Source organism: Hyperolius riggenbachi, chromosome 3, assembly GCF_040937935.1.
Source record: "Hyperolius riggenbachi isolate aHypRig1 chromosome 3, aHypRig1.pri, whole genome shotgun sequence".
In the NCBI taxonomy this organism is placed as follows: domain Eukaryota; kingdom Metazoa; phylum Chordata; class Amphibia; order Anura; family Hyperoliidae; genus Hyperolius; species Hyperolius riggenbachi.
This window is the reverse complement of record NC_090648.1, coordinates 310,934,700-310,962,492: the sequence shown is the minus strand read 5'-3', so window position 1 is coordinate 310,962,492 and position 27,793 is coordinate 310,934,700. Positions and strand designations below refer to the sequence as shown.

General features: G+C 43.6%; 2 protein-coding genes across 3 annotated transcripts in view; both read right to left on the bottom strand.

Moving 5' to 3' along the window:
* ZFC3H1 (zinc finger C3H1-type containing) overlaps positions 1-27,793 on the bottom strand; it is a 126,864-nt gene that overhangs the window by 13,140 nt on the left and 85,931 nt on the right. For both annotated transcript variants that reach the window (XM_068276678.1, XM_068276677.1), the window contains 7 exons: positions 22,988-23,107; positions 20,607-20,790; positions 17,736-17,922; positions 15,566-15,757; positions 12,646-12,883; positions 8,869-8,974; positions 8,589-8,787 (listed from right to left, as the gene is read on the bottom strand). In XM_068276678.1, coding sequence (XP_068132779.1) covers positions 8,589-8,787; positions 8,869-8,974; positions 12,646-12,883; positions 15,566-15,757; positions 17,736-17,922; positions 20,607-20,790; positions 22,988-23,107 — 1,226 coding nt within the window. The remainder of the gene's footprint in view (positions 1-8,588; positions 8,788-8,868; positions 8,975-12,645; positions 12,884-15,565; positions 15,758-17,735; positions 17,923-20,606; positions 20,791-22,987; positions 23,108-27,793) is intronic.
* LOC137560762 (uncharacterized) lies at positions 723-5,419 on the bottom strand. Its single transcript, XM_068271911.1, has 4 exons — positions 5,357-5,419; positions 4,144-5,265; positions 3,359-4,043; positions 723-3,004 (listed from the first exon to the last, which is right to left on the bottom strand). Exons 1-4 carry the CDS (start codon positions 5,417-5,419, stop codon positions 951-953), a joined length of 3,924 nt encoding a protein of 1,307 aa, XP_068128012.1. The 3' UTR covers positions 723-950.

Sequence of the window (27,793 nt, the reverse complement as noted above, 5' to 3'; positions counted from 1 at the left end):
GATCGAGGCCATGCACCTTTTCTGGCACGAGCGCGCCCTTGCTGCAGCCCCACAGCAGAATCGCACTTGTGCTTGAAGAGGAGCACAACTCCAATCAGATTACTGATAATAATCAGTAATCTTTTTACGGTACACGAGCGGTAACAGGGGCCTGGAGAACACAGTAGAAAGCCTCATTCGGATCCAGAGGCTTCTCAGGCAAGTATATTATTTTGTACCCGAGCTTCAACTCAGGTACACTTTAATATCTCAAGAGCTAAAACAACATTACTGCCATTTCCTAAGTTCTTTGAAATTAAAATTAGAACTCCAGACAACTGTACTAGTATCTGGGAAAATGCACAGTGGTTTGTTTTGAAAAGAGAAGAAAAAGAAAAGAAACCTGTTTTTTAACAACTGACTTTACTTCATTATGCATAAGAGGGGAAATATTCGCAAGGTCATTGTCACTTAGGTAACCACTGTCCTGACATGCCTTAAAAAGCTACAATATATAGGTAAAATATGTGACCGCATTGGCTACATGCTGCATCCTCCAGAAACTGGTCACAGGAGTAGAGTCACCTGTGTCACATTGGCCTTGATGAAAAAAGCCAAGCTTACCTCGGGTAATGTCTTTTCCAGTAGTCCGAGTGACAGCACCCCTCCTATGAGACTTGTCTCCCTCCCAAACTTTGGACAGGAAGCTAGAAGATACAAATTTGCATAACAGGCAGGCAGGAGTAGTATATAAAGATGTTACTCACAAAAGGTATTCAGTTATAAAAAAAGACACGGACACCAAATGCTGCTGAAACGATTAATTTAATTATGCCCTTTATTAGGGTGGGCCGGAGGGGTGCTGTCACTCGGACTACTGGAAAAGACATTACCCGAGGTAAGCTTGGCTTTCCCAGAACGTCCTCCTGACAGCACCCCTCCTATGAGACGATAAACAAGAACATTATAAGTTAGGGAGGGACTACTGCCTGCAACACCTTTCTTCCGAATGCTAGATCAGTATTGGCTAATAAGTTTAGTCTATAATGTTTGACAAACGTATTTTGGCTGGACCAGGTGGCCGCTCTGCAAATCTGCTCTATCGAGGCGCCTGCCCTCTCTGCCCAAGATGTTGATACACTTCTTGTGGAGTGAGCTTTAATTGAGGTCGGTAAAGGCCTCCCTTGAGTCTGATAAGCCGCGGTGATAGTTTGTCTGATCCATCTTGCAATTGATGTCTTAGAGGCTTGCCTCCCCTTGAATTTCCCCGCAAACAGCACCAACAAGGCATCTGATCTTCTCCAAGATGCAGTCCTTTCAAGATAATGAAGGATACACCTTCTAACATCCAAACAATGAAGCTTCCTCTCCTTTTCATTAGTTGGTTTATCACAGAATGATGGCAGAAAGATCTCCTGAGATCGATGAAACTTTGAAGTCACTTTAGGAAGGAATGCAAAGTCTGGACGTAGAGTAATCCTATCCTCCGAGATGGTACAATAAGGTGGCTTAATGGATAAGGCCTGAAGTTCGCTGACTCTCCTGGCTGTGGTGATTGCCAGAAGAAAGGCCGTTTTCAACGTCAGAAATTTATCTGGAATCTGATCCAGAGGCTCAAAGGGATGTTCACAAAGACTCTGTAACACCACATTCAAGTCCCAAGGGGGCACCTTAGATATCACCACAGGCCTGAGACGTTTAATTCCCTGAAAAAAACGAAGAAAAAACTCCTCCTGAGCTAATCTTCTCTCTAAATATACACTCAAAGCTGCTGTCTGAACTTTAAGAGTGCTGGAACTTAACCCCATCTGAAATCCATCCTGAAGAAATTCCAGAGCTGAGGCGGAAAGTCTAGAATCCTTCTCTTTCCTTGTACACCATTCACAGTAAATTTTCCATGTCTTCTGATAAATCTGCCTCGTCACCTTCTTGCGGGATTGTATTAACGTTTCAGAAAGTTTATCCGAAAACCCCTTTGATTTCAGGATTCCCCACTCAATCTCCATGCTGAAAGGTGAAGACGCTTGAAGTCCGGGTGAAGAACTGGGCCCTGCGACAACAAATCTGTTCTGACTGGTAACATTATTGGTTGACACATCGCTAAATTCTGTAACAGAGCAAACCACGGTCTTTTCGGCCAGAAAGGTACTATGAGAATTACTTGTGCTCTGTCCTGCATAATCTTGTTCAGAACCCTTGATATCAGAGGTATTGGGGGAAATGCATACATCAGGTTCAACCGCCACTCTATCGAGAAAGCGTCTATTTCCCACGGATTGTCCTTTGGATACAGGGAGCAAAACTTTAGACACTTTGAATTTTGTCTCCTTGCGAATAAGTCTACTGCAGGGGTGCCCCATGCCTGGCTGATCTGAACAAATACTTCTGGATTCAGAGACCATTCGTCTTGTAATATCGCTGACCTGCTGAGATAGTCTGCCACAACATTGCAAGTCCCCTTCAAATGAACTGCTCTGACGGATGTTAAGTTGCTCTCTGCCCAATGCAGAATCCTTGCTGTCTGAGACCACAACCGACGACTTCTTGTTCCTCCCTGATGATTCAGGTAAGCCACTACACTGCTGTTGTCGGACCTGATCAGGACATGACACTGATTGATTTGATCCTTGAAGAATTGAAGGCTTCTCCATACTGCTTCCAGTTCTCTGCTGTTGGAGGATCTTATTGCCATAGCCCTGGACCACTGCCCTTGTGCTGGTAGAGAGTCCATGTGAGCGCCCCACCCCCACGTACTGGCATCCGTCGTTATGATTCTTTGTACTGGAAAAAACCACATGCGGCCTTCCGATAGGTGAGACAGTTCCTGCCACCAGTTTAACGACACTTTCACACCGTATGGGATCAGAATCTTCCTTTCTAGTGCTGAAATGTTCCTGTTCCAGCTCCTTAGTATCCACAACTGCAGGTTCCTGGCATGGAATTGACCCCATTGTACTGCAGGGAAGACTGAGCTTAACAGACCGAGAAGTGCCATGGCTTTTCTTATACTGATGGACCTTGATTTCTGAAAAGAAAGAACAGAATTAAGTACTGCCGAAACTTTTCTTTCTGGGAGAAATACTCTTTGCTGGCGGGAGGAAAAAATAAACCCCAGATATTCCATAGATTGGCTGGGTATTAGCGCCGATTTTGACCAGTTAATTAACCAGCCTAAAGACTCTAGACTATCAATGCATATCTTAACCTGATCACTTACAGACTGTAAAGAATTACCCCAAATCAATAAATCATCTAGGTAAGCAATGATGTTAATGGACCTACACCTCAAGACTGCCAAAACTTCTGCCATCACCTTTGTGAACAGCCAAGGTGATGAAGCTAGCCCAAAAGGTAACACATTAAATTGGAAATGTCTTACCTCTTCTTGTAGGTGAATTGCAAATCTTAGGAATTGCTGGGACTCTAGATGAACTGGTACATGCAGGTAGGCATCTTTGAGGTCCAGAGAAGCTAGAAAACAGTCTTTTTGCAACAGGGTTATTACAGACTTCACATTGTCCATTCGAAACTTCCTGTATTTTACGGCCCTGTTCAACCCCTTTAAATTTAGAATAAATCTGAAGGCTCCCTGAGGCTTTTTTATCAGAAAAACTGGTGAGTAGAACCCTTGGCCTCTCTGGCAGGATGGTACCTCTCGGATCACTCTTTTTTCCCAGAAGGGAAGCAACCTCCTCCTGTAATGCCTTCCTTTGGTCTGGTGATTTTGGCTGTGGAGTTACCACATACTGCAGAGGTGGGGGATACTCGAATTCTATCTTGTAACCTTCCAACACTATTTTCAAGAGCCACTGACTTGTGAACCGCTGGCACCATGTTTCGTAGTAGTGGGAAAGCCTTCCCCCTACTGGAATACTGGCGTCATTGCTTATTGGGTTGGTTGGACCGGGGAAAAAGAGCCTTCCCTTTTTGGTTTCTATTTGGAATCCACTTCTTTTTAGGTGGGATCTTTGCCTCAGGTTCCTTGTTGCCGCTGCGAGCTGGGCCCCTGTACTGAAAAGCTCTCTTTTTGGTCGGAAAATTTTTCTTATAATCTGAGGTTCTCTCTAGCGTCTGGTCTAGCTTTGAACCAAATAACAGTTCACCTTCACAGGGCAAACCACACAACTTGGAGCGAGACGAATTGTCCCCCTGCCATGTTTTTACCCATATACCTCTCCTTGCCGAGTTGACAAGGGCAGTTGTTCTGGCCGTTAATTTAACCGTATCATCCGCTGCATCAGTTAAGTAATTAGTAGCGTTAAACAAATCTGGAAAGTCCTCTAAAATTTCTTCTCTGGGCACCCCCGAAGCTATCTTAGACTGAGTCTGCGTGAGCCAAGCTTTAAGGGATCGTCCCACTGCCGTGGATGCCACTGCTGGTTTAAATGTTAAAGATGCTGACTCCCAAGCTCTACGCAACAGATTGTCCATCTTTTTATCAATGGGGTCTTTTAAATTCCCAAAGTTCTCAAACTGCAAATCGGATTTTCTCGACACCCTTGAAAACGACGGGTCCAGTTTGGGAACCGGACCCCAGAATTTTTGATCTTCCGGACTGAAAGGATAACGACGAGAAAGAGACTTGGGCCAAAATGCCCTCCTTTCAGGGTCATCCCACTCCTTCCCAATCATTGACTTTAGAGAGGAATGGACTGGGATGAAACAATTCTGGGGTTCCGCCAAACTCACGTACATCTGATCCAAGGGGGTCAAAGATTTCCGCTCCACTGTTATCCCCATAGTATTTTGCATTGCCGACAACAAGTCTTTCATTAAGTTGGGTGCGAAAGCAAACTTCTGAGTAACCTCTGGGTTTTCCTCCTCCTCCCCAGAAATCTCCTCCAAAGATGAAATCTCTCCTTCCTCTCCAGATAAATCTGAATCCCCTGATTCATTATCCTTTCTTTTACGTTTAGCTGCAACTTGATGAGGTGAAGCCTCTAACTGACTGTGCCCCTCAATCACCGGGGCTGGTAAGGGAGCAGGCACAGTATCAGCAGCAGAAGTAGAAGGAACTGTAGATTCCGCCATTGCTGAATCCTTTATCTCTTTAATGGCCGAGGCCATCTCAGACCGCATCCATCCCATCAAGTCCTTAAATACCACTGGGGATTCCTCCTTTACCACCTTCTCTCTACAAGACTGGCACAGTTTCTTCGTAGAGGAAGAATAGAAGCGAGAGTTGCACATAACACAGCGTTTCTCAGTTCTACCAGAAGATTGTCCCCCTTGACCTTGCTGAGACACAGCCTTGTCTTTGTCTTTATCACCTTTTGGGGCTTTAGGCTAAAAAGAAATAAAGACAGACTGTCAGCCTTACAAGGTGGACCTATGATTACAAATCAACTCCCTCAAAGTCTGAAAAATTACAGCTCACCAGAGAGGGGATAGCGCCAGACTCCGCAGAAGTCAGAGGAGAAGGGCCTACAGCGTCCTCCATGATCACCGACAGCAATGGTGATCGTGGCTAACATTCACATATATATACCCCTGTTAATTACCTGCAGCTGAAGTCAATCTTAACACCGCCGCGGCCCCTGCCGCTATGCCGTCAGCTGACTCGTCATGCGGGACGCATGCGCATGACGTCACTTCCACCCGGAACTTCCGGTTTCGCGCTCCTGCCGCCATAAAGCTTCCGCATCTCTAGGAGAAGCCTCCTCCACGCTGTGCGCTGGACCAGCTGAGTCCCCTGCTCAGCCTTACTATGCCCGCGCTGCACGCTGCACTCGCCGCCTGACGTAGTAGCACCTGGAGACCTCTCAAAGCGTCCCGTCCGGGACAGGAAAAACAACTGAATACCTTTTGTGAGTAACATCTTTATATACTACTCCTGCCTGCCTGTTATGCAAATTTGTATCTTCTAGCTTCCTGTCCAAAGTTTGGGAGGGAGACAAGTCTCATAGGAGGGGTGCTGTCAGGAGGACGTTCTGGGAAAAAAACATACAGAGATCACAACCAAACCATTTTTCTAACTTGTGAGTAAGCATTGGGGGACGACGACTCTAAATTAAGCTAACAGATGGCTTTAGCTCTACTTTAGCATTCACTTGCAGGCTTATATATACAGTTTATCAGTTTAGACATTGGAGTTTCACTGCTACTTGATTTGTGTGTGAAATGATGCTTCAGCAGCTACAAATACTGAATGGAGGGCATGGGTGGGGCTGTTGCAGTTGCTTGGACTGCATCATCCTGCTGTTTGGCCTGCAAAGGAGAATAGCCAGACTGAATCTCCCTGAGAAGACTGCACCCTAGAGCAGGAACAGTGTCTGATGCAGAAGGTTACACACTTGACGCGAAACAGCCGTCGCTCGCCACCTCTGTGCCTACCACCCACCTCCAACCCACTGATCAGCCCGCACTATGGACACGTAAGATCCACGCTTGTTCACTATATAAATGTTGCCTGGCTATGCACGTTCATGCAATGTATATTAGTTGGACTGTAACACTGTCACCACTGTGGAATTAAAGCCTTGGATGGAAGGTGCACGCCTCTGATCTTTGCAAGAATTATTGAACTGTTCCTTCTAACATTTTAAGCGGAGCACACGTCCAGTGACAGCAAGTTCATACTGCAGGTGCAGCCATAGCGGTCAGTCAGGATTGTAGCCTGTTTTTTTGCTCACTTTTTGGGATGTGCCACACCTAGTACCTTTGCCCTATTTACCTTTACAGAAATTTACACACGTCTGAGCTATTGACCAGGTGCTTTACAAAGGATTTATTTGGCAGCACCAAAGGAAATTATAGTAAAACACTTCAGAGTGTCCACACAGATCTAGGAAAAAAATGTATGACTGGAAAGGGGCTTCAAACAAAACACTAGGAAATTCTGTTATACAGTAGATGAAGTCACAACCTCAATTATTTAGTAAATTCCCCTTCCATGATACAGTAGTTTTAATCTAGGTCAGTATTTTGGTAATAAGATCTTGCTTTGCATGCCTGTTTCTCACTGAGATTTATACACTAAATGTTTCACTGGGTGGTTCTAGTTATGCATGTAGGTTACTGCTAGGAATACATGCGTGCAGATCACAGGGTGTGTAGTAATTCTACTGACAGAAGCTTTGTGTGACCTGAATAAGTGGGCTGAGATTTAAAGTGGACCCAAATTAAAAATACAAGATTTCAGAAATAAAATCTATTTTCTAAATTATAATAATAAATAGCAGCATTTTTTCAGCTGCATGATGACAAATATAAAATATTTTACATTTATTGGAAGAACCCCTCCCTTCCTTTCATATTTCCGGGACAGAATCCGGCAAACTTGTGGAGTAGGTGGTGTCCGGCAATGGAGGAATTGCTAATGGCTGCCACCTGTATAAGGGCTAGTTCACACTTAATTTAAAAACGTATCCGTAGCTACGTTTTTTGTCCCGGACGAAAAACGTAGCCACGGATACCAATGTTAAAAATAGGAACAGCACACACTCAAGTTAAAAACGTATCCGCGTGCGATCCGCGGAATACGTATTTAAACCCGGGACGCTGAGTCCGGACTTGCAGCATTTTTCACGGACCCGTATACACGTACGGGTAGTGAAAATCAATGGGGAAACGGGCCTCCCTCTTCACTGACATTTTGGGACACTGGAAACGGATCAGTTTCCAGTGTCCCATGGTGAAGGAGGGGGCCGCCATGCTGAAGGGGGTAGCAGCCAGGACGGGGGGCTGCGGGCAAAGCGGCGGCCAGGGGGGGTCACATCCACCCCCCCCTTGCTCACCTGGGTGCCCCCCTCCCCGCTCCCCCTCCAGCTCGCATATAATATAATAATTTGTACCTAATGAAGTTCGGCGAGCCGGGCACTTCCGCCCACACCGCTCGCCGTCACTTCCTGCGATGCCGCCCACTGAAATACAGAGGGCGACATTGCAGGAAGTGATGGCGAGCGGTGTGGGCGGAAGTGCCCGGCTCGCCGAACTTCATTAGGTACAAATTATTACATTATATGCGAGCTGGAGGGGGAGCGGGGACGGGGGGCACCCAGGTGAGCAAGGGGGGGGGGATGTGACCCCCCTGGCCGCCGCTTTGCCCGCAGCCCCCCGTCCTGGCTGCTACCCCCTCTAGCAAAAAAAAAAAACAAAAAACGCAAGCGGATCCAAAACGTGTGCTGCAAAAAAGGCAGCACGGATCCGTTTGCGTTCCGGGTTTTAAAAATCGGAGCCCGGACCGCGGATGCGTCCCGCACCCGGAGCTAGTGTGGCCCAGGCCTTACCCTAGTAATGAACAGAGAAGGGTGAAAAGCATGCGCTGAAATGCTCATAGGCTTAAAGGAGTGTTTATCTTTGTATGAGTCAGAGTGGTGCAACTAAATATTTTGAATTAAAAAAATGTTTGGTTTGGGTCCGCTTTAAGATACGATGAGGGACAGCAGATGTTAGTTAGGTCAACTGCCCATATCTAGGAGAGCGAATAATCAGAATAATCTTAAAAGAGGAGCCTTTGTTTAACTGAAGATCAAACATATTACAAATACAGCAATAGTTACTGTAAGCGACTGCTGGCTCAATATTGCACGGGTCTAGCCCTCAAATCGACTTAACAGTACAGCTACATAACCTTGAAGTAGAAAGCTGGTTAAAATACATAACTGTACCTGATGAATTAAAAATTTGCAGAAGTAATAAAATATTTGTGCATTTCCAGGGTTGTTTCTGAATGCAGTCATCCACACTTCCATGCCTTCATCAGGTTGCCCAGTTGCGATATGTACAGAACACAAAAGCTCTAGGAGATCTGTGTTATCAGTCCAACTATTCAGCAACTCTTTGCAAAGGTCCACTGCTGATGACGACCTTAAAAGACAAACCCACAACGTTAGCCAGTGAAAATGGAAAACCGTTATTCAGAGTTTGCGGGTTTGGACAGCATCTCACCTGTCAAGCAGAAGATGCAAAGACACCATATTTTTATAAAGTGGTAGGCAAACTTCTATTCTTTCCTTTGTACTCAAGTTTTCATCAGCACATGAACAGACAGCAGCTAAAGAGAAACCACAATACAATAAATAATTCACTTATTGTTAGGGAAGTGTTATAGGGAACCTGACAAATGCACAACTTAATACTAAAGAAGAGCATACAAAGAATCAATGTTTCTTTTCACAGATTCAGTCACTTTGATTTAAATGATCCACTTAAAGAACACCTGAAGTGAAAGGGATAGGGAAGCTCACATAATTATTTTATGCTGGGAATACACATAGGCTATCATTCATAAAAGTGAGTTTGGTAACAAAAATCCATGCGGAAAAAAACCGCTTTCGGTATTTTAGACTTCTGGCTGCTCATTCATAAAAATGTTGCCAGTTGCGATAGCAGTGCAGTGATTTCCCGCACTAGGCTGGCTCTAAGCTGTCGGTAGGCTGGCGTAACAGGAGAAGATGCCTGAGTCCTTCCATGCGCTGCTCTCACTGCTGCTGCTTGGGAGGTCTTTCTCCATTACCTTAAATGTATTCCGCATGCTTATCGCTACTTCCAAGGGACCGGTAATCCCTGTCCGCATACCGCTTGCTCTAATCTTTATCAATTGACATTTTGTTACATTTGCTACGATAATCACCGCACAAGGCGGTAATTTATCTCTTTGCTCAGGAATGTCAGCTTTTCATGGGGAAACTGCCTTTATGAATAGACATTTTGCTATGTGCTCGGTAAAGTTAGCTGTTTTCAGGATTTCCGCATGGAAGAATGCTTTATGAATGATAGCCTATGAGCTTTTTTGGCACATTTACTTTCGGATCGATTTTCATTCACGTCTATGAGAAAATTGATCAGGAAAATGATAGAAATCAGATCAGTCGGAAATTATCTATTGAGCCATCTATCTGCCGATTAGCATTAGCATTTTTTGGATTAGCATTTTTAAGAGTTTCTTAAACACAAAGGCACTGTGAAACAAAGACTATGACCACCATGATACATTATTAAGGTAGCCATACACTGGTCGATTTGCCATTAGATCGACCAGCTGACAGATCCCTATCTGATCGAATCTGATCAGAGAGGGATCGTATGGCTGCCTTTACTGCAAACAGATTGTGAATCGGTTTCAGCCTGAAACCGATTCACAATCTGTTGAGCTGCTCCTGCCGCCTGTTTCCCCTCCCCCCTGTATACATTACCTAAAGCTGGCTCCGGGTCCTCTTCTCCGCGCTGCACCCCGCACCGCATCCCAGCGTACACTGTGTCACTCCGTGACCAGGAAGTTCAAATAGAGTGCCCTCTATTTGAACTTCCTGGTCACTGCAGTGACACAGGAAGTTAATGTACGCTGGGATGGAAGCAGGAACAGAGCGGAGAAGACTCAGAGAAGATGCCCAGGAGCCAGAGTCAGGTAATGTATACCTGATCGGATCGGCCGCCACTAGCGACGCGCTCCTTACCCGCGGGCGATCAAAGGACCGATCCGATTTCGGGAGGAAGTCGGATCGGCGGGTGCGTTTAGCGCGAACGATTGGCAGCAGATTCGATCCCAGTGATCGAATCTGCTGTCGAAACGGCCGCAAATCAGGCCAGTGTATGGCCAGCTTTAGAATCTGTATATAAACAGGTACTTAGAAGTTATATGAAAGCAGTGGTTTGCATAATGGGAAACTGGTGGCTATGCTGCATAGTATACAACCTTGCCATCACAGGAGTGCAGGGTGCTGCCACCAACTAGGCCTAGCTGAGTTCAAGAGAGTCCCACTGTTTGGTTGAATTCTCTGGCTCAGAAGCCAAGCCACGCCCCTCAGGTCCTTGCCACAACCCTCCTGGGGACCATGCCATGATCACAGGACCTTTACACCAATACTAAAGCAAGGTAGCAACCACCAGCGAGACAGCTAATTTTGGTGCAGAGCGGCACTGTTGATTTGGGGTGCCACCATAAGCAAAGAGGTAATTCAGCCACCGGCCAATAGTCTACACCAAATTACGTGCACCCTCCCAGTTGCGACAACTCGGAGGGGAAATAGCATTAACGCCACCCTTTCCGAAGGTGCAGGGTGAGACATCTTTTGGCTGCGCCCAAATTTGGCAGCGGCCATTTTACATGTATGCACCATCAGGGAAGGAGGGTATGTATTAATAATCAATTACTATAGGGACTCACTGCCAGCAGTCAGTGCTTTGAGGTACTGAAGCTGTATAGTATGCAAGCTTACTGCCAGACAGGAAAGCACCCACTAGGGGATCACTTTATAGTCCATCTCCAGATAGAGGTCTACAAATGCCATCTATCAGCACAGTAATGAAATGTTACCTTTCTGTGTGAAATAAGGCTCCTGCAACTAAATATTTGATCTTAAAATACCTAAAACAACATGTTCAGAAGCAGCAGTGTTCAGGTACAAATTTTTAGGCTCTGTGGGTGTGTTTTCTGTTAGATGCCATAATAATGCTCTTTACGCTGCAGGTGACCAGGCACAGACAGAACTCAAGAATACTGCTGGCTACAGCAATGACAGCCTGGGATCCAGGAATTGCCCTGTGCTTTCTACAGAAAAAGCTCTTGAACTGGATGCCTATATGAGTCTAGGAAATCATTTGTACCTGGAGTGGGGCTTTGAAAGAAGGCATCACTAGTATGCTCTTACTACTGTTTAAAAAGAACTAACATTCAAGTAAATAAATTCAGGCTCCTTGAATCTTGGTATAGCAGTATACAATATAAAAAACTTTAAGGATACCTGTAGCCTCCTTTAAAAGAAAAAAAAAATACACGCTCTGTATCCTATAGGTCCTCTCGCTGTGTCCTCACTCCCCCGCTGTCCCCCAATTACATTTCCTGCAGTCTGTATCTTCGGGTTTCCTCAGAAGTCTCAAGATGACCTGCTCCTTAATGCACTCGCACCAGTACAGAGCCACTTGACTTAAAGGATGCTAGTTTCTGGTGTGATCCAGGCACTACTGTAGCCATATAGACCAGCAGGGCTGCCAGGCAACTGGTATTATTTAAAATGAAATAAATCTGACAGCCTCCATATACCTCTCACTACAGTTGTCCTTTAAAGTTTTTGGAGGCTTCTTCAACAGTTAAAGAGAACCTGTACTGAGTAAAAATATTTAAAATAAACACGAGGTAACTTCAAATGAACATTGCATAGTTACCTTGCCATCAGTTCCACTCAGAAGCTCACCATTTGCTTCTGACATCAATTCCTTCAAGTTCTGACAATATTTTGTCAGATCTGAAATATATCAGTTGCTGTCAGTAAAATATCAGTTGCTGTCAGTTATAGCTAAGAGGAAAACTGACGTACCAGGTAATGTCCATGTTTCCCTATGGCTCAAGTGGGCGATGTTACAGTTTAACTGTGTGCTGACCAGAAAGCGGTTATGGGTAATGGCCATTTTCAAAATGGAGGACGGAAAATTCCCTTGATCACAGTGAACAAACAGGACACGGGACAGGAGTAAGACACTGAGGAGTAGACTACATGGAAGAGAAGTATGACTTGTGTATACTTATTTTGACTTTCAATTTTCAGTTCAGGTTTTCTTTAAGTCGGATTGCTGCAACAAGGTCTGACGGTGGGATGAGGGAACGTATAGAGAACCTCTTGCGTAAGTAATTTTTTATTTTTAGAAGGTTACAGGTATCCTTTAACTAGAAGAAAGCAAAAGTAAAGAAGACAGACATGCATGCAAAATTGCAATGGTTTGACACACCTTCCAATAGAGCAAGCAACATGGCAGGATCAGTCTTTAAATTTTTTGTGCTCAGGCACTGCATTAGGAATGGCTCCTTGTTAACTATCCTGGAAGGGTTTGAAATGGTTGGGTCATAGAAATTAGCAGGTAGACTATTGTACTCCATGAGGTGAATGTAAGAAAGCCATGCTAAGCAGCGGTCCTGCGGAGTAAGGAGATCTGCTACACTCTTCTCACAAGGAGACTTTAAAGCATTCTGTGAAGCACATTAAAAACATCATTAAATTGAGTAGAGCCTCCACCTCTAGAAGCTTGGAAAAGAAGCATTAAATGTAAAAAGTAAACAGTGTCAGATTTACAAAAAATAAATAGCATTAACCCCAGTCTGATGGTACAATTCAACCTACATATGAAATAAATTGCCTTAAAGGAAACCATAGACAATGTTTTATACATACCTGGGGCTTCCTCCAACCCCATGCACATGGATCGCTCCCACGCCACCATCCTCAGTCTTCTCCGGTACCGGGTACCGTAGCCTCCTCCAGTTGCGGCCAGTCTGCGCAAGAGAAGTGCACCCTCTACGTATCTCTCCGGCGGCTGCTGGAGAAGACTGAGGACAGCAGCGTGGAAGCGATCTGTGTGCATGGGGCTGGAGAAAGCCCCAGGTATGTATAAAACTTTTAGTTATTGTCTCTGGTTCACTTTAATACATAGACTATTTCCACTCACTTGTGTATTGTGGTTCCCTCAAATTTATTAATTCAAACCTGGTTACTATTTTGGGATTAACACAAACTACCGTATATACACTTGAATACAAATCAACCTCATGTATACATTAAGTCGACTCATATTTGACCCTATTAACCTGGAATTTTTTATTGACTCAAGTATAAGTCTACCTAGCAAAGGTAATGGCAGCACTTGGGAACCAGGAATAATTAACAGCTGTACTTGGAGCCGAGGATGAGGTAATGACTGCACTGCACACAGCATTGCAGCCATTAACCCTGTCTGTCCCTTAAGTGCAGTCAATAACTTCTCCAGGACCTCAAGTGCAGTAATTAATCACCCTCCCTCCTGCAGCCCAGTATTTTTCCCCTGCACCTTTCCTTGTTAATTATTGTGGGCAGGGCTTTCAGACCTGTGCTTTCTTGGCATTTCCTTTACCAAGAAAGTGTCACTTACCACAGGGTAAATTTCTGCAAATGGAAATGTCTGGTTGAACTCGATGGACGTTTGTCTTTTTTCAACCCAAATAACTATGTAACTATGTACAGACACTACTCTGTGTACTCAGTGCTGCTCGTGCTACTCGTGTATAAGTTGACCCCCTATACTTTTATTGAGTCAGACCTACATTTCTAGACCTATACTCGAGTATATAATGTACTTCATGTTATTTTTATGAGGAATGGGGGTGGGTGGCATGCACTGCAAGTAAATCACTAACATCAAATACTGAGCACTTCTTGTGGTATCTGTCTATACTTATGAACCTTCAACTCCGTGCACCTAGAGATTCCCTCACATTCCACACAGCAAAGCCATCATCTCAGCGTATTTCTAACTTTAAGCTGCAAAGCCATCCAAATACAAGTGTTCCCTAGGAAAAGAAAAGTCTCTCCAGCTTAATAGTACTACAAACCACAATGAATGGGATTGCCTATGGCTACTGACAGAATGAGGGGCCATCTCTGAAAGAGATGAAACCTGACAGCTGACAGGCATTATGGTTTGAGTGGACACTTGCAAATCAGGCCAAAAAAGTCTTGGAAGAACCCTCCTGGAGGTTAGGCCATCAGGCTGTTCGATTTATTATCAAAATGAGAGCATAAAACACTGGTTCATAAAAATGTACAACCAAAATTATATTGCAAATAAGGTGCTTTTGCAATACAGTACAATAAACTTATTTGGTGTGCGATTGGTCAGTGGTTATCAGGATCACCATGTAAAAAGCTGTAAACCTTTCTACTGCCTCGCCTGGCAAAAATGGTTGATGCGACGATAAACTAAAGGGGACCATAAATGGTACAATAAAAACGTTAACTTTTCCAGTTTATTTGACTGAAACGATCAAATCTAATGAGTCATAAAAAAAAAAAATTTTATCAAGAAAAACGAACAATTATCCAATTTTTTCAATAAAAATCCGATCGGAGATTTTGGATAAATCTTTATATTCGATCGGATTTATATTCGATTCGAACGGAATAATCTAACAAAATTAATCGAAAACAATGAAAAAATTGTACCATGTATGGGCACCATAAGGAGTCTTTACTCAACCATTGCCAGTCTAGCTGCCACACTGGTTCAACTGTTTGGCCAGCTATAGCAGCCAAGTTGCCTAATACTGCGCAAACGCTGGACCAGTGGCTAGCATCCTTGATCGCGCTCCTGTGGCCAAGTGAACTCTGCGCATGTGCACTACATCAAGCCTCGTAGCTGCACATGCACAGAATGCTCCCGGACATGAAAACACGATCACGGACACACCACTAAGCCAGTGCATGCGCAGTACTGCACAACCTGGCTGCTGTAGCGGGCCAAAATGCTAAGGGAGGAGTACGCCAGTGAAGGATATACAAGCCTACAGGTCCTGGAAGAAGCCCCAGGCAAGTAAAATTATGTAGCTTTTAAACAGTTAAAGATGTGTGCTGGAATGTGTACGTTGCTAAGAAATAAAAATGTTCTTGCAACAACATTGTGTCCCTCTCCACCTCCACTTCAGAGTCCTGCAGCAGCTCTTCCCCTCATAAAACCCCGGTTAACACCATAACTGAGGATGTTTTCTCTGAGATGTGTTTTCTGTAAATTAGCAAACAGGTAGTTCACAAAACTCCTCCACTGAACTCCACTAATCTTGTAAAAAGATAACCTCCAAGCTACAGAGTAAAAGTATAAAGAGAGCATCCATTATGTTCTGTACCTGTAAAATGGCATGAGCGTTCTGCAGTCTTCCTGTAAACAGATTCAGGTGTACACGATATAGCAGCATTTCTAGGCATTGTAGTGAAAGCAGTTCAGATTTGGGATCTTCCTGTATTTTCTGAATGAGGGACTGCAATGCACGGCTGCACACCTGGTCTCTCCCATCAAAAGAATTCTCTAGTGATAGAAACTGGTGGGTAATACAAGAGCGGAATTTAGTATGCAAACATAGGGAAAACATGGTTTTACGATTTTAGATTTTGCTCTCTTTATACAAGTAGAAAAAAAAAAAAACCTTTTAGGCCTCATAAAATTTTAAAAAGCACTGAAAGGTTAGGAACATGGTATGGATATTGCAACAATGTACGCCATGCCCTCCCTTTATGTATTCTCTACCATCTGGGGACTTCCTGCTGACCCTCACTAATCATGAGGCAGATGGGCAAGTCTGAACATACAGCTTCAGAATGTCCCTGTCTATGTGCTCTGGATTTTAGGTTTCTATGGCACATCTAGGGCATGGGGGTCACATGCTGACAAAATAGCTGGAAGGCAAGGACTACAAAAGTATTCACCCCCCTCAGTCTTCTGTTTTGGTTTATTACTACCTTGGTCAAAATGGATTTCAGGGTGTTCAGCGCTATTTTATTAACATGACATGGATACCAAGTGAAGATAAACCATAAATTAAGACAACAATATGAGTGTGTATAAGTTCCCCAAACAATATTCCCCAAACAATACGGCAAGTTGTACTGCAGTTATAGCTGCAAGTCCCTTTGGGTATGTCTGCTAGCTCAGCACACCTAGTCACTGGTATTTTCTCCCATTCCTCAGGATATAACTGCTACACTGAGCTTTTCCTTTCGTATCTAAGATTTTGAATTGTCTTGGCTTTGATTAGGCAACTCTGAAACCTTTACAGATGAACTGCAGTGAATTTTTTTTTTATATATATTAATATTAGATTATTTAGTCAGTGTTTGCACATTGTGAAATATTTCCTTAAAGGAGTTAACAGGGTTTTTAATGAAAATAGGTGCTACTTACCAGAGGCTTCGTCCAGCCCCAAGCTCCCAGCATGTCCCTCACTGCAGCTCTGCCTTAAGCGGTTCGCCGCTGCTGCCTCCTTGTCCCCGGCGATGACATTAGGCTGACCTGGAGGTTGGCCTGTACTGCGCCTGCGCGAGCGGCGCTGTCAATCGCCGCCACGTGGACCGGAGCGTACTGCGCAGGCTCATAACTACTGCCAGGTCGGCCTGATGTCATTGCCGTGTACCGGGAGGCAGTGGTGGCGAACGGCTGACAGCGGAAGCTGCGGCGAGGGACATGTTGGGAGCTTGGGGCTGGACGAAGCCCCTGGTAAGTAGCGCTTATTTTCATTAAAAAAGGGACACTGTAGGGGGGGTCAGGGGGAAAATTAGTTGAACTTACCCGGGGCTTCTAATGGCCCCCCGCAGACATTGTGTGCCCGCGCAGCCACTCTCCAATGCTCCGGCCCCGCCTCTGGTTCACTTCTGGAATTTCAGACTTTAAAGTCTGAAAAACACTGCGCCTGCATTGCAGTGTCCTCACTCCCGCTGATGTCACCAGGAGCGTACTGCGCGGGCCCAGTATGGTCTGTGCCTGCGCCGTGCGCTCCTGGTGACATCAGCGGGAGCGAGGACACGGCAACGCAGGCGCAGTGGTTTTCAGACTTTAAAATCTGAAATTCCAGAAGTGAACCGGAGGTGGCGCCGGAGCATTGGTGAGTGGCTGTGCAGGCACAGGATGTCTGCGGTGGACCATTAGAAGCCCCAGGTAATTTCAACTCATTTTCCCCCGACCCCCCTACAGTATTTATTTAAAAAACCCTGATAACTCCTTTAACCCATATTTACATTCTGAAACTTATCACTGGTGGTGACCTCTTTAGCGCTGCTAGGTGATCTGTACAGAATGTTTGCACAGAGGGAGATATTGCTTGGCAGTTGGAAAATGATATTTCCAACAATGCAACAAGGTTCACAGCAAAATGTCAGGACCATGGTCATGACATCACACTGTGGGAGGGGTTTCAACACAATATCAGCCATACAGACCCCCCGATCTATTCGAGAAAAGGTAAAGATTTACAATAATACAATAAAATACAAAAAAATACAATAGCAACCCAAAAACAAACTCACAGTCTGCCAAATCTGATAGGAGGGAGCATATTCCACTGCAGTCTCACACATCTCTTGAATTTCTTCTGCAGATCCTCTTTTAGAAAATAATTTGAGGTAGTGGACCCAGATTTCTGGATTGTCTCTGTTGTGTTCTAATGCTCGTGATAATACATTCAGGGATGAATCTAAGCACTCCGAGGACGTACTGCAAGAAAAGGTCACATATGAGAATAAATAAAACCACTTTGTAGATTAAATTCTAGCACATCATTTACAGAGGCTGTTTCTGAATTTGCATGTGGAAAAAAACCGAATGCCTGCAGCATTTAATTGCATAGCCATAGCGCATGTGAATCCAGGTACTCTGATGCATCAGCAGAAGTATTGGCAACAGTCTAGAGGTTTGGCCAAAGACATTCAGAACATTGTTACACATACTTGTTATACTATATCTGTGGAATCCACAAAAGGTTCTAGAACTTTACTACTTTGCTCCAGACCAAAACAGTTTTTTTTCCTTTGTGGGAGGGTTAGCTGTAAACTTGCTTGTGACATCTACATGCTGGGGAATGTTTTTTTTTTTAGTAGAAGGAAAACTTTCACTGAAATGATTCTGACCTAGCAGCAACATATGCTAGACTGCAGTTAAATGTGTGGTCACTATGTGGCCGCTAAAGCAGTGTTCCCCAACCCTGTCCTCAAGGCCCACCAACAGTGCATGTTTTGTGGAAATCAGCTCTTCTGAGACACTAATTACCTCACCTGTCAAGGTTTGTGTTTTTCTGCAAAACATGTACTGTTGGTGGGCCTTGAGGACAGGGTTGGGAAACTGCGCTAAAGAATTGGCTTAACCAATATTAAAGCAGGTACATATCTGTAAGGCGGAGAACCAAACGGATACATCCTTTTGTGCTTGTCACAAAGAAAAATAAGGTAGCTTTGACATTTTTCGTGACATTTTACATTTTATTTATAACTGCTTATTTGTTTGAATTTTGCAGTTAAAGGGGCACTACGGCGAAAAATTTTAAAATTTAAAATATGTGCAAACAGACAAATAAGTACATTTCTTCCAGAGTAAAATGAGCCATAAATTACTTTTCTCCTATGTTGCTGTCACTTACAGTAGGTAGTAGAAATCTGACAGAAGCGAAGTTTTGGACTAGTCCATATCTTCATAGGGGATTCTCAGCAAGGCTTTTCCTCTTTATAAAGATATTCCCTAAAAAAGGATTTAAACAATGATGCTGGCCAGCTTCCCTGCTCGCTACACAGTTTTTTGGCAGTTGGACAGAGCAACTGCCATTCACTAAGTGCTTTTGAAAATAAATAAATCCCTGAGAATCCCCCATGAAGAGATGGACTAGTCCAAAACCTGTCGCTTCTTTCCGATTTCTACTACCCATTGTAAGTGAAAGTAACATGGGGGAAAAGTAATTTATGGCTCATTTTAGTCTGGAAAAGACGTACTAATTTGTCTATGTTTGAACGTTTTAAATGTTACAATTTTTCGCCCTAATGCCCCTTTAAGTTGTATTTTAACTTATTCAACCCAACTTTAAAGCCAAAGACATTTGTTCAGTTCATAGGATTAAATGGAACTTTCCCAGAAATTTTCATAAAAGCTCTTGAATTTTTCAAGCTATGGTTATTGAATTGTGGTAGTAAGGACCTATATTGGTAAAGCAGCATCTACACGCGTAGATGCGGCCGCGATGTTCCTTATCAATCGAGCCACTGATGTGGCTCGATTGATAAGATCCGACAGGATGGATCTCCCCACCACCGATTCCCTGCTCGCTCCCCGCGAGGAGACAATGGCAGGGAATCGAGCGGAAGATAAGCGGCGCCAACGGGGAATCAAATGCGGCGGGGACGCGGAAGAGGCGATCCGGCGGCTAATCGAGCTGCCAGAGCGCAGCCTCATCTACCCGTGTAGATGAGGCTTTAGACTGGCCAAAGCAGCACATGTGAAGATTAGACTTGTACCCAAATATGCAATTAACCAGATATGGCTTCCGAGCATAAAATGCTAGAATGGAGACACTGAAACAGAAATGTGCAATCTGGCAGTGAAGTCTTCACAGAGCTCTGTAAAAAATGCTTATTCAATAGCCATTTTAAATAAACCCATACAGGGATGACAGAACAAATAGGTGACTTAATTCTACTTTGTTCTAAAAACAAACAAGACACATTTTAAGAATAAGTGCCCAAAATAAAGAATGAGGTATACAATCATCAGTCACTGTTTAGTGCAGCAAAACAATACAGCAATTGTGCTTTTGTCAATGAATAGAAGATGGGAGAAAAAGGGAGAATGAGGTCATTTAGTAAAGGAAATAAATCTCTCTGGTTCAGTTCACAACTGAGCAAACCCAGCTGAAACAGTACAGTATCCAGATTGTACAGATATGCTGTACTGCTTCAGGGATCTGTTGCAGGGTTCTCTGCCACTAGGAGGGGGGATGTGTGTTAAGCCTCATCTACACGGTACAATTTTCCGTCAGATACAGATCTGTTAGATTTCCAACCGGTCCAATCGCATTGCATTAGATTTTGGGTACGTATCAAAGCAAAATCTATCGCAAAATTAATCTGAACAATTTGGACATCTACACACGATGCAATTCATTATTAGATCTATCTAATAGATCCGTCTATCTGATGGAAAATTGTACCATGTAGATGAGGCTTTATTCAGCAGATAAAATGGCAATCCAGTCTGTTGTCTGAAAAATACTATACCTGTTATCACACAACAGACACAAACACACCAAAATCACTGCTACCAGTTCCATTATTAAAAATGTAGGGCAGCAGACTTGGTGAGCCAAGCCCCTTACAACATGCGCTACATTTTAGGTTTAAGAAACAAAGAGCACCTACCCCTCATTTTGATGTAAGCACTTGTAAGCCAACTTGATCCATAGTTGTATATCTTGAGGGTTATCAAGTACACTGGCCTCCAGATTTGATATATTATCCGTCTCATTTGTGTAATACCTGATGTCTTCTGGGGTGACAACAGCATCATGAATGGGAACGTTTGTTTTGGTCTCTGGGGGGCGTGCTGCATTATTGCGCAAAAAGAACAAATGCATTGTATTTAGACACAGACAGTAATCATTAGGTCTACTATTGAAAGTATTTACAAAGGATTGAAAATGTGTTTCCTATTCATGACTACATAGCTATATCAATTATATATGTATTCGCACAACACCATGCCCCAACGTTTCTAAAGCCTCATCTACACGGTACAATTTTCCATCAGATAGACTGATCTATTAGATAGATCTAATAAGAAATTGCATTGTGTAGACGTCCAAATTGTTTCAGATCAATTGTGCGATCGATTTTGCTTTGACAAGTACCCAATATATATTGCAAAATCTAACGCAATACAATTGGACCGGTTGGAAATTCTCTAATAGATCTGATCTGATGGAAAATTGTACTATGTAGATGAGGCTTAACAGACAGACATAAATCGGACTCTTGCTGCCCAAGATAACCTTGAGCAACAACTCTAAAGACACAAACTCCCCCATGACAAACACTCCCACATCCCACTGACAATGCAAGGCCTATTGATTTAGATACTCACCACGGGATCCTCCAGAGGTTTCCATAGTCCTCCACCTTGCCGTTCCAAAATTGAGACCCCGAAGATCGTGGGCGCACATCGTCCGCACAGTAGCACAGCATCATTTGGACTTAGGTGGAAAAAGCGGAGCCTGATCAGGTCCGTGCTGCTGTGCAGGTGGCTCGCAGAAGCCCTTGCAGACCTGTGTTACTGTGCATGCGTAAACTGTTTTCGGGAAAAGATATTGCTGTAACAGGCAGGTGGAGGAGGACAGGAGAAGCCTCTAGATAAAGTTAATGACTGCAAGGAAATTAGGATAGCTGAGTATTAATAGTGTCAGTTAACCTCATTGGCTTTCTGATTAGCTCTGCATTTAGTCTAAAAGTGGTGCAATTTTTTTTCGCTTCTAGACATAAAAATTCTGAAATCATTCCCCGCCAGAGAATGCCACCTTCCAGTTCAGACAGCCTCTGCACAGAACTCCCCTCCATGGGATTGCGCGCTGCATTTCTTCCTCCTGTCCTCCGGGGGGCACACTATGGTGAGATCACTGTGTCGTCATGTGACAGACTGATCTCACATGAAGAATTGAGAGCCTCGGAGGACACTATCTGGATGCCACGCAGATGAGTATTCAGTACAGCTCCGCTGCCTGCTCTGTAGTAACCTGCCCAGCGGTACAACCGACCCAGACTCGGGATTACCATTAGCAGAATTTTTTTTTGTAATTTCGAAATGACTGCTCCACGGCAATTGGCGTGAGCAGCGCAGCAGCCTAAGAACCACTCCACGGCAATTGGCGTGAAGTGCTAGGGGCAGGGATTGCAGGAGATTGCGCGCACATCTCCGCATGGATGACGGAGCTCCGCTCCACCATCAGTCTCCCAGCAGCGATCGCTGCTAGGAGACTTAATTTACTATGCACAGCGCTGCGATCTAAGCGCTGTACTGGGGACAGATATGTCACTCGGCTGTCCCCTGGGGGGGCAAGACAGCGATCCGCAGCCGATCGCGCTGATTGGCTGGCAGGGAGAGGGAGGGAGGGAGGTAGAAAAATATAAATAGAATAGGGAAATTCATAAAAAAAATAAAATTATTATTTGTAAAAGAAAAAAACCAAACATCCTGGCAGCAATCATAGCCCACCAACAGAAAAGGGGAGGAGGGAATAACTTGTGTGCTGAGTTGTACAGCCCTGCAGCGAGGCCTTAAAGCTGCAGTGGCCTAATACGCAAAAAACGGCCTGGTCACTGGGGGGGAGGGGTTTAAGACCGCGGTCCTCAAGTGGTTAATTCAACCTCAACCTGGGTCTGCAATACTGTTGGGGAAGATAAGGCCTTGCGATTGGATGGAGGTACATCTACACAGCAAGCTTCTCCTCACTCACCACTTCAGTGATTAAAGAACATGAAATGTTCATGTACAAAAATGGACCAATAATTATTTTAGGCATTGCTCCCTACATGCTGGCCTAATAAAAAATACAACCCTGCAAGCAGTATTTATATGTAGCTGTTCTAGGATGTGATTAAGGTTACCTGCATATATACAGCAATCAGCATAGCTGTTGACTGAAAACTAAAATTCAGTATTTTCTACAAGGCACTCAGACCTTTTTATTGTTCAAGTGCTAAAAATAACGATGTAAATTCTTCTTTGGCACATAGTGTATCAGACTTACCATAGTTTGCTACAGTTTTTGTAGTGTCTTCTTCATCACTGCAACTGCTATCTGATACTGGCTTTTTCCAATACATTGGCTTCCATTTTCTCTTTTCTTTAAAGGTAGTGTGTGGAGGGGCTGCAATAAAATAGATAAATAAAAAATAGATAGATAAATAAAATTCACATTTAGAACTTAAAGGACTTTGATTGCAAAATGATGTATCAGCTTAAAGGGACTCTGAAGTCACATTAAAATGTTTTTATATTAAGAATCTGTTTAACATGATTGCCCTAACTAAAACGCCGCATTCCCTGCAGCTGAAATCAAACTAAATCAGACCATCAAGATTATTGTCTGAATTCAACAGAACTCTAATTAACAGTGTTGAATTTTGACTTCCTAATGCCGGGAATACACGATGCGTTTTTGCGTTCGTTTTTGCCGTCGTTTTCACTTTCGATAGATTCTACTCTCGATTCACTGCTCGATTCCTTATCTTTTCTTATCAATTACATTCACCTGAATGAGGAGAATCGAAACGAAAGTAGAATCGACCAGATCCGACAGGTTGGAATTTATCTATCGAACCCATCTATCTAAAGTAAAAACTTAACGTGTATTCCCAGAATTGTGAGTACGCTTCCAATCAAATTTGCCAGAAACTGAGCAAAAGTTGATTTCTCACAGATTTTTTCACATAAAAACACTTTGGGAAAGATAGTTAAAAGTAAGGCTCTACGAAGCTGATGGATTTATCATTTGTGGTAATTAAAGGTGAAGATGGGGTGTGTGTGTGTGTGTAAATAAAAAAATCTATCATGTTTGGTTAGTGCCATGTTTGTACTTGGATTTGTGCTGCAAATATTAAGATTTGTGTTGCTTTCATTTTAAAGATGATAGCAGTTATTGTTTCCACGAGAAAACTCCCATCCAGCCCCATACAACAACCTACAAACATGAACCTGGTATGTTTAGATAGTGCTGTTTTTGTGCTCATTTGGGGTGAATCAGACAAATACGGCGCAGGAAATTTGAGTGCTATCAAAAGACAGAACCCAAATCACGATAAAACTGTGTTTATTGGCCATCAGCAACAGCTGGAAGCCGAAATGCCTTGTCTTTCCTTAGTGCCAATGGCAACCACAAGGGGGAATAGTAATTAATGCCATTGGGACTTTTGCAGAAGCAGTGTGAGCAGTTTTTTGGATTTACCCTGTGCCCAAATTTCTTGACACCTTAATTAAATGCATGTATTTTTGCTGCAAAAATTATTCTATATTTTTAAGTTTTTGAGATATTAAAGTTTTAATAAAGAGCAAACGTTCACTCAGCCTTCGTACGGTTGAGACTTTAACCCGGAAGGAGGAAGCGCGGTAGTCACGTGAACACAGCTTGGAACGCAGCGTGGGACGGATTAAAGCAGACGGCAGCTAGGTAAGTTTAATTCTCCCTCATCCACCCACTCAAGTGTATTAACCACTTGAGGACCACAGTCTTTTCGCCCCTTAAGGACCAGAGCCTTTTTCTCCATTCAGACCACTGCAGCTTTCACGGTTTATTGTTCGGTCATACAACCTACCACCTAAAGGAATTTTACCTATTTTTCTTGTCACTAATACAGCTTTCTTTTGCTGCTATTTGATTGCTGCTGCGAGTTTTAGTTTTTATTATATTCATCAAAAAATACATGAATTTTGGCAAAAAAGACTTTTTTAACTTGCTGTGCTGACATTTTTCAAATAAAGTAAAATTTCCTATACATTTGAGCGCGAAAGTTATTCTGCTACATGTCTTTGATAAAAAAAAAAACATTCAGTGTATATTTATTGGATTGGGTAAAAGTTATAGCGTTTACAAACTATGGTGCCAAAAGTGAATTTTCCCATTTTCAAGCATCTCTGACTTTTCTGCGCACCTGTCAGGTTTCATGAGGGGCTAAAATTCCAGGATAGTACAAATACCCCCCAAATGACCCCATTTTGGAAAGAAGACATCCCAAAGTATTCAGTGAGGCATGGTGAGTTCATAGAAGATTTTATTTTTTGTCACAAGTTAGCGGAAAATGACACTTTGACAAAAAAAAGAAAAAAAAAAGTTTCCATTTCTTCTAACTTGCGACAAAAAAAAAATGAAATCTGCCACAGACTCACTATGCTCCTCTCTGAATACCTTGAAGTGTCTACTTTCCAAAATGGGGTCATTTGTGGGGTGTGTTCACTGTCCTGGCATTTTGGGGGGTGCCTAATTGTAAGCACCCCTGTAAAGCCTAAAGATGCTCATTGGACTTTTGGCCCCTTAGCGCAGTTAGGCTGCAAAAAAGTGCCACACATGTGGTATTGCCGTACTCAGGAGAAGTAGTATAATGTGTTTTGGGGTGTATTTTTACACATACCCATGCTGGGTGGGAGAAATATCTCCGTAAATGACAATTGTTTTATTTTTTTTTACACACAATTGTCTATTTATAGAGATATTTCTCCCACTCAGCATGGGTATGTGGAAAAATACACCCCAAAACACATTATACTACTTCTGAGTACAGCGATACCACATGTGTGGCACTTTTTTGCACCCTAACTGCGCTAAGGGGCCCAAAGTTCAATGAGTACCTTTAGGATTTCACAGGTCATTTTGCGACATTTGGTTTCAAGACTACTCCTCACGGTTTAGGGCCCCTAAAATGCCAGGGCAGTATAGGAACCCCACAAATGACCCCATTTTAGAAAGAAGACACCCCAAGGTATTCCGTTAGGAGGATGGCGAGTTCATAGAAGATTTTTTTTTTTTTTGTCACAAGTTAGCGGAAATTGATTTTAATTGTTTTTTTTCACAAAGTGTCATTTTCCGCTAACTTGTGACAAAAAATAAAATCTTCTATGAACTCATCATACACCTAACAGAATACCTTGGGGTGTCTTCTTTCTAAAATGGGGTCATTTGTGGGGTTCCTATACTGCCCTGGCATTTTAGGAGCCCTAAACCGTGAGGAGTAGTCTTGAAACCAAATGTCGCAAAATGACCTGTGAAATCCTAAAGGTACTCATTGGACTTTGGGCCTCTTAGCGCACTTAGGGTGCAAAAAAGTGCCACACATGTGGTACCGCCGTACTCAGGAGAAGTAGTATAATGTGTTTTGGGGTGTATTTTTACACATACCCATGCTGGGTGGGAGAAATATCTCTGTAAATGACAATTGTTTGATTTTTTTTTTACACACAATTGTCCTTTTACAGAGATATTTCTCCCACCCAGCATGGGTATGTGTAAAAATACACCCCAAAACACAATATACTACTTCTTCTGAGAACGTGTGACACTTTTTTGCAACCTAGGTGCGCTAAGGGGCCTAACGTCCTATTCACAGGTCATTTTGAGGCATTTGGATTCTAGACTAGTGCTCACGGTTTAGGGCCCCTAAAATGCCAGGGCAGTATAGGAACCCCACAAGTGACCCCATTTTAGAAAGAAGACACCCCAAGGTATTCTGTTAGGAGTATGGTGAGTTCATAGAAGATTTTTTGTCACAAGTTAGCGGAAAATGACACTTTGTGAAAAAAAAACCAATACATATCAATTTCCGCTAACTTGTGACAAAAAATAAAATCTTCTATGAACTCATCATACACCTAACAGAATACCTTGGGGTGTCTTCTTTCTAAAATGGGGTCACTTGTGGGGTTCCTATACTGCCCTGGCATTTTACGGGCCCAAAACTGTGAGTAGTCTGGAAACCAAATTTCTCAAAATGACTGATCAGGGGTATAAGCATCTGCAAATTTTGATGACAGGTGGTCTATGAGGGGGCAAATTTTGTGGAACCGGTCATAAGCAGGGTGGCCTCTTAGATGACAGGATGTTTTGGGCCTGATCTGATGGATAGGAGTGCTAGGGGGGTGACAGGAGGTGATTGATGGGTGTCTCAGGGGGCGGTTAGAGGGGAAAATAGATGCAATCAATGCACTGGGGAGGTGATCGGAAGGGGGTCTGAGGGGGACCTGAGGGTTTGGCCGAGTGATCAGGAGCCCACACGGGGCAAATTAGGGCCTGATCTGATGGGTAGGTGTGCTAGGGGGTGACAGGAGGTGATTGATGGGTGTCTCAAGGTGTGATTAGAGGGGGGAAATAGATGCAAGCAATGCACTAGCGAGGTGATCAGGGCTGGGGTCTGAGGACGTTCTGAGGTGTGGGCGGGTGATTGGGTGCCCGCAAGGGGCAGATTAGGGTCTAATCTGATGGGTAACCGTGACAGGTGGTGATAGGGGGTGATTGATGGGTAATTAGTGGGTGTTTAGAGGAGAGAAGAGATGTAAACACTGCACTTGGGAGGTGATCTGATGTCGGATCTGCGGGCGATCTATTGGTGTGGGTGGGTGATCAGATTGCCCGCAAGGGGCAGGTTAGGGGCTGATTGATGGGTGGCAGTGACAGGGGGTGATTGATGGGTGGCAGTGACAGGGGGTGATTGATAGGTGATTGACAGGTGATCAGTGGGTTATTACAGGGAATAACAGATGTAAATATTGCACTGGCGAATTGATAAGGGGGGGTCTGAGGGCAATCTGAGTGTGTGGGCGGGTGATTGGGTGCCCGCAAGGGGCAGATTAGGGTCTAATCTGATGGGTAACAGTGACAGGTGGTGATAGGGGGTGATTGATACAATACAATAATACAATACAATAACATTTCTATAGCGCTTTTCTCCCATAGGACTCAAAGCGCTTAGGCTCTCTCAGATTCAGTAATTAGTAGGATGAAGTATTCACACAACAAAAGTTATATTTCTGCAAATGCCAAACTGAACAGGTGGGTTTTCAGTCTGGA

Bases quoted from the DNA above. Each gene is read 5' to 3' on its own strand.
- LOC137560762 (XM_068271911.1), bottom strand. From the start codon at position 5,419: ATGGAGGACGCTGTAGGCCCTTCTCCTCTGACTTCTGCGGAGTCTGGC. The intron at 4,044-4,143 runs GTAAAAACATGG...ACCAGACGCTAG, and splicing joins CGGCAAGGAGAGGTATATGG to AGAGAACCTCAGATTATAAG. The intron at 3,005-3,358 runs GTAAGACATTTC...CTTTCTTTTCAG, and splicing joins CAATTCACCTACAAGAAGAG to AAATCAAGGTCCATCAGTAT.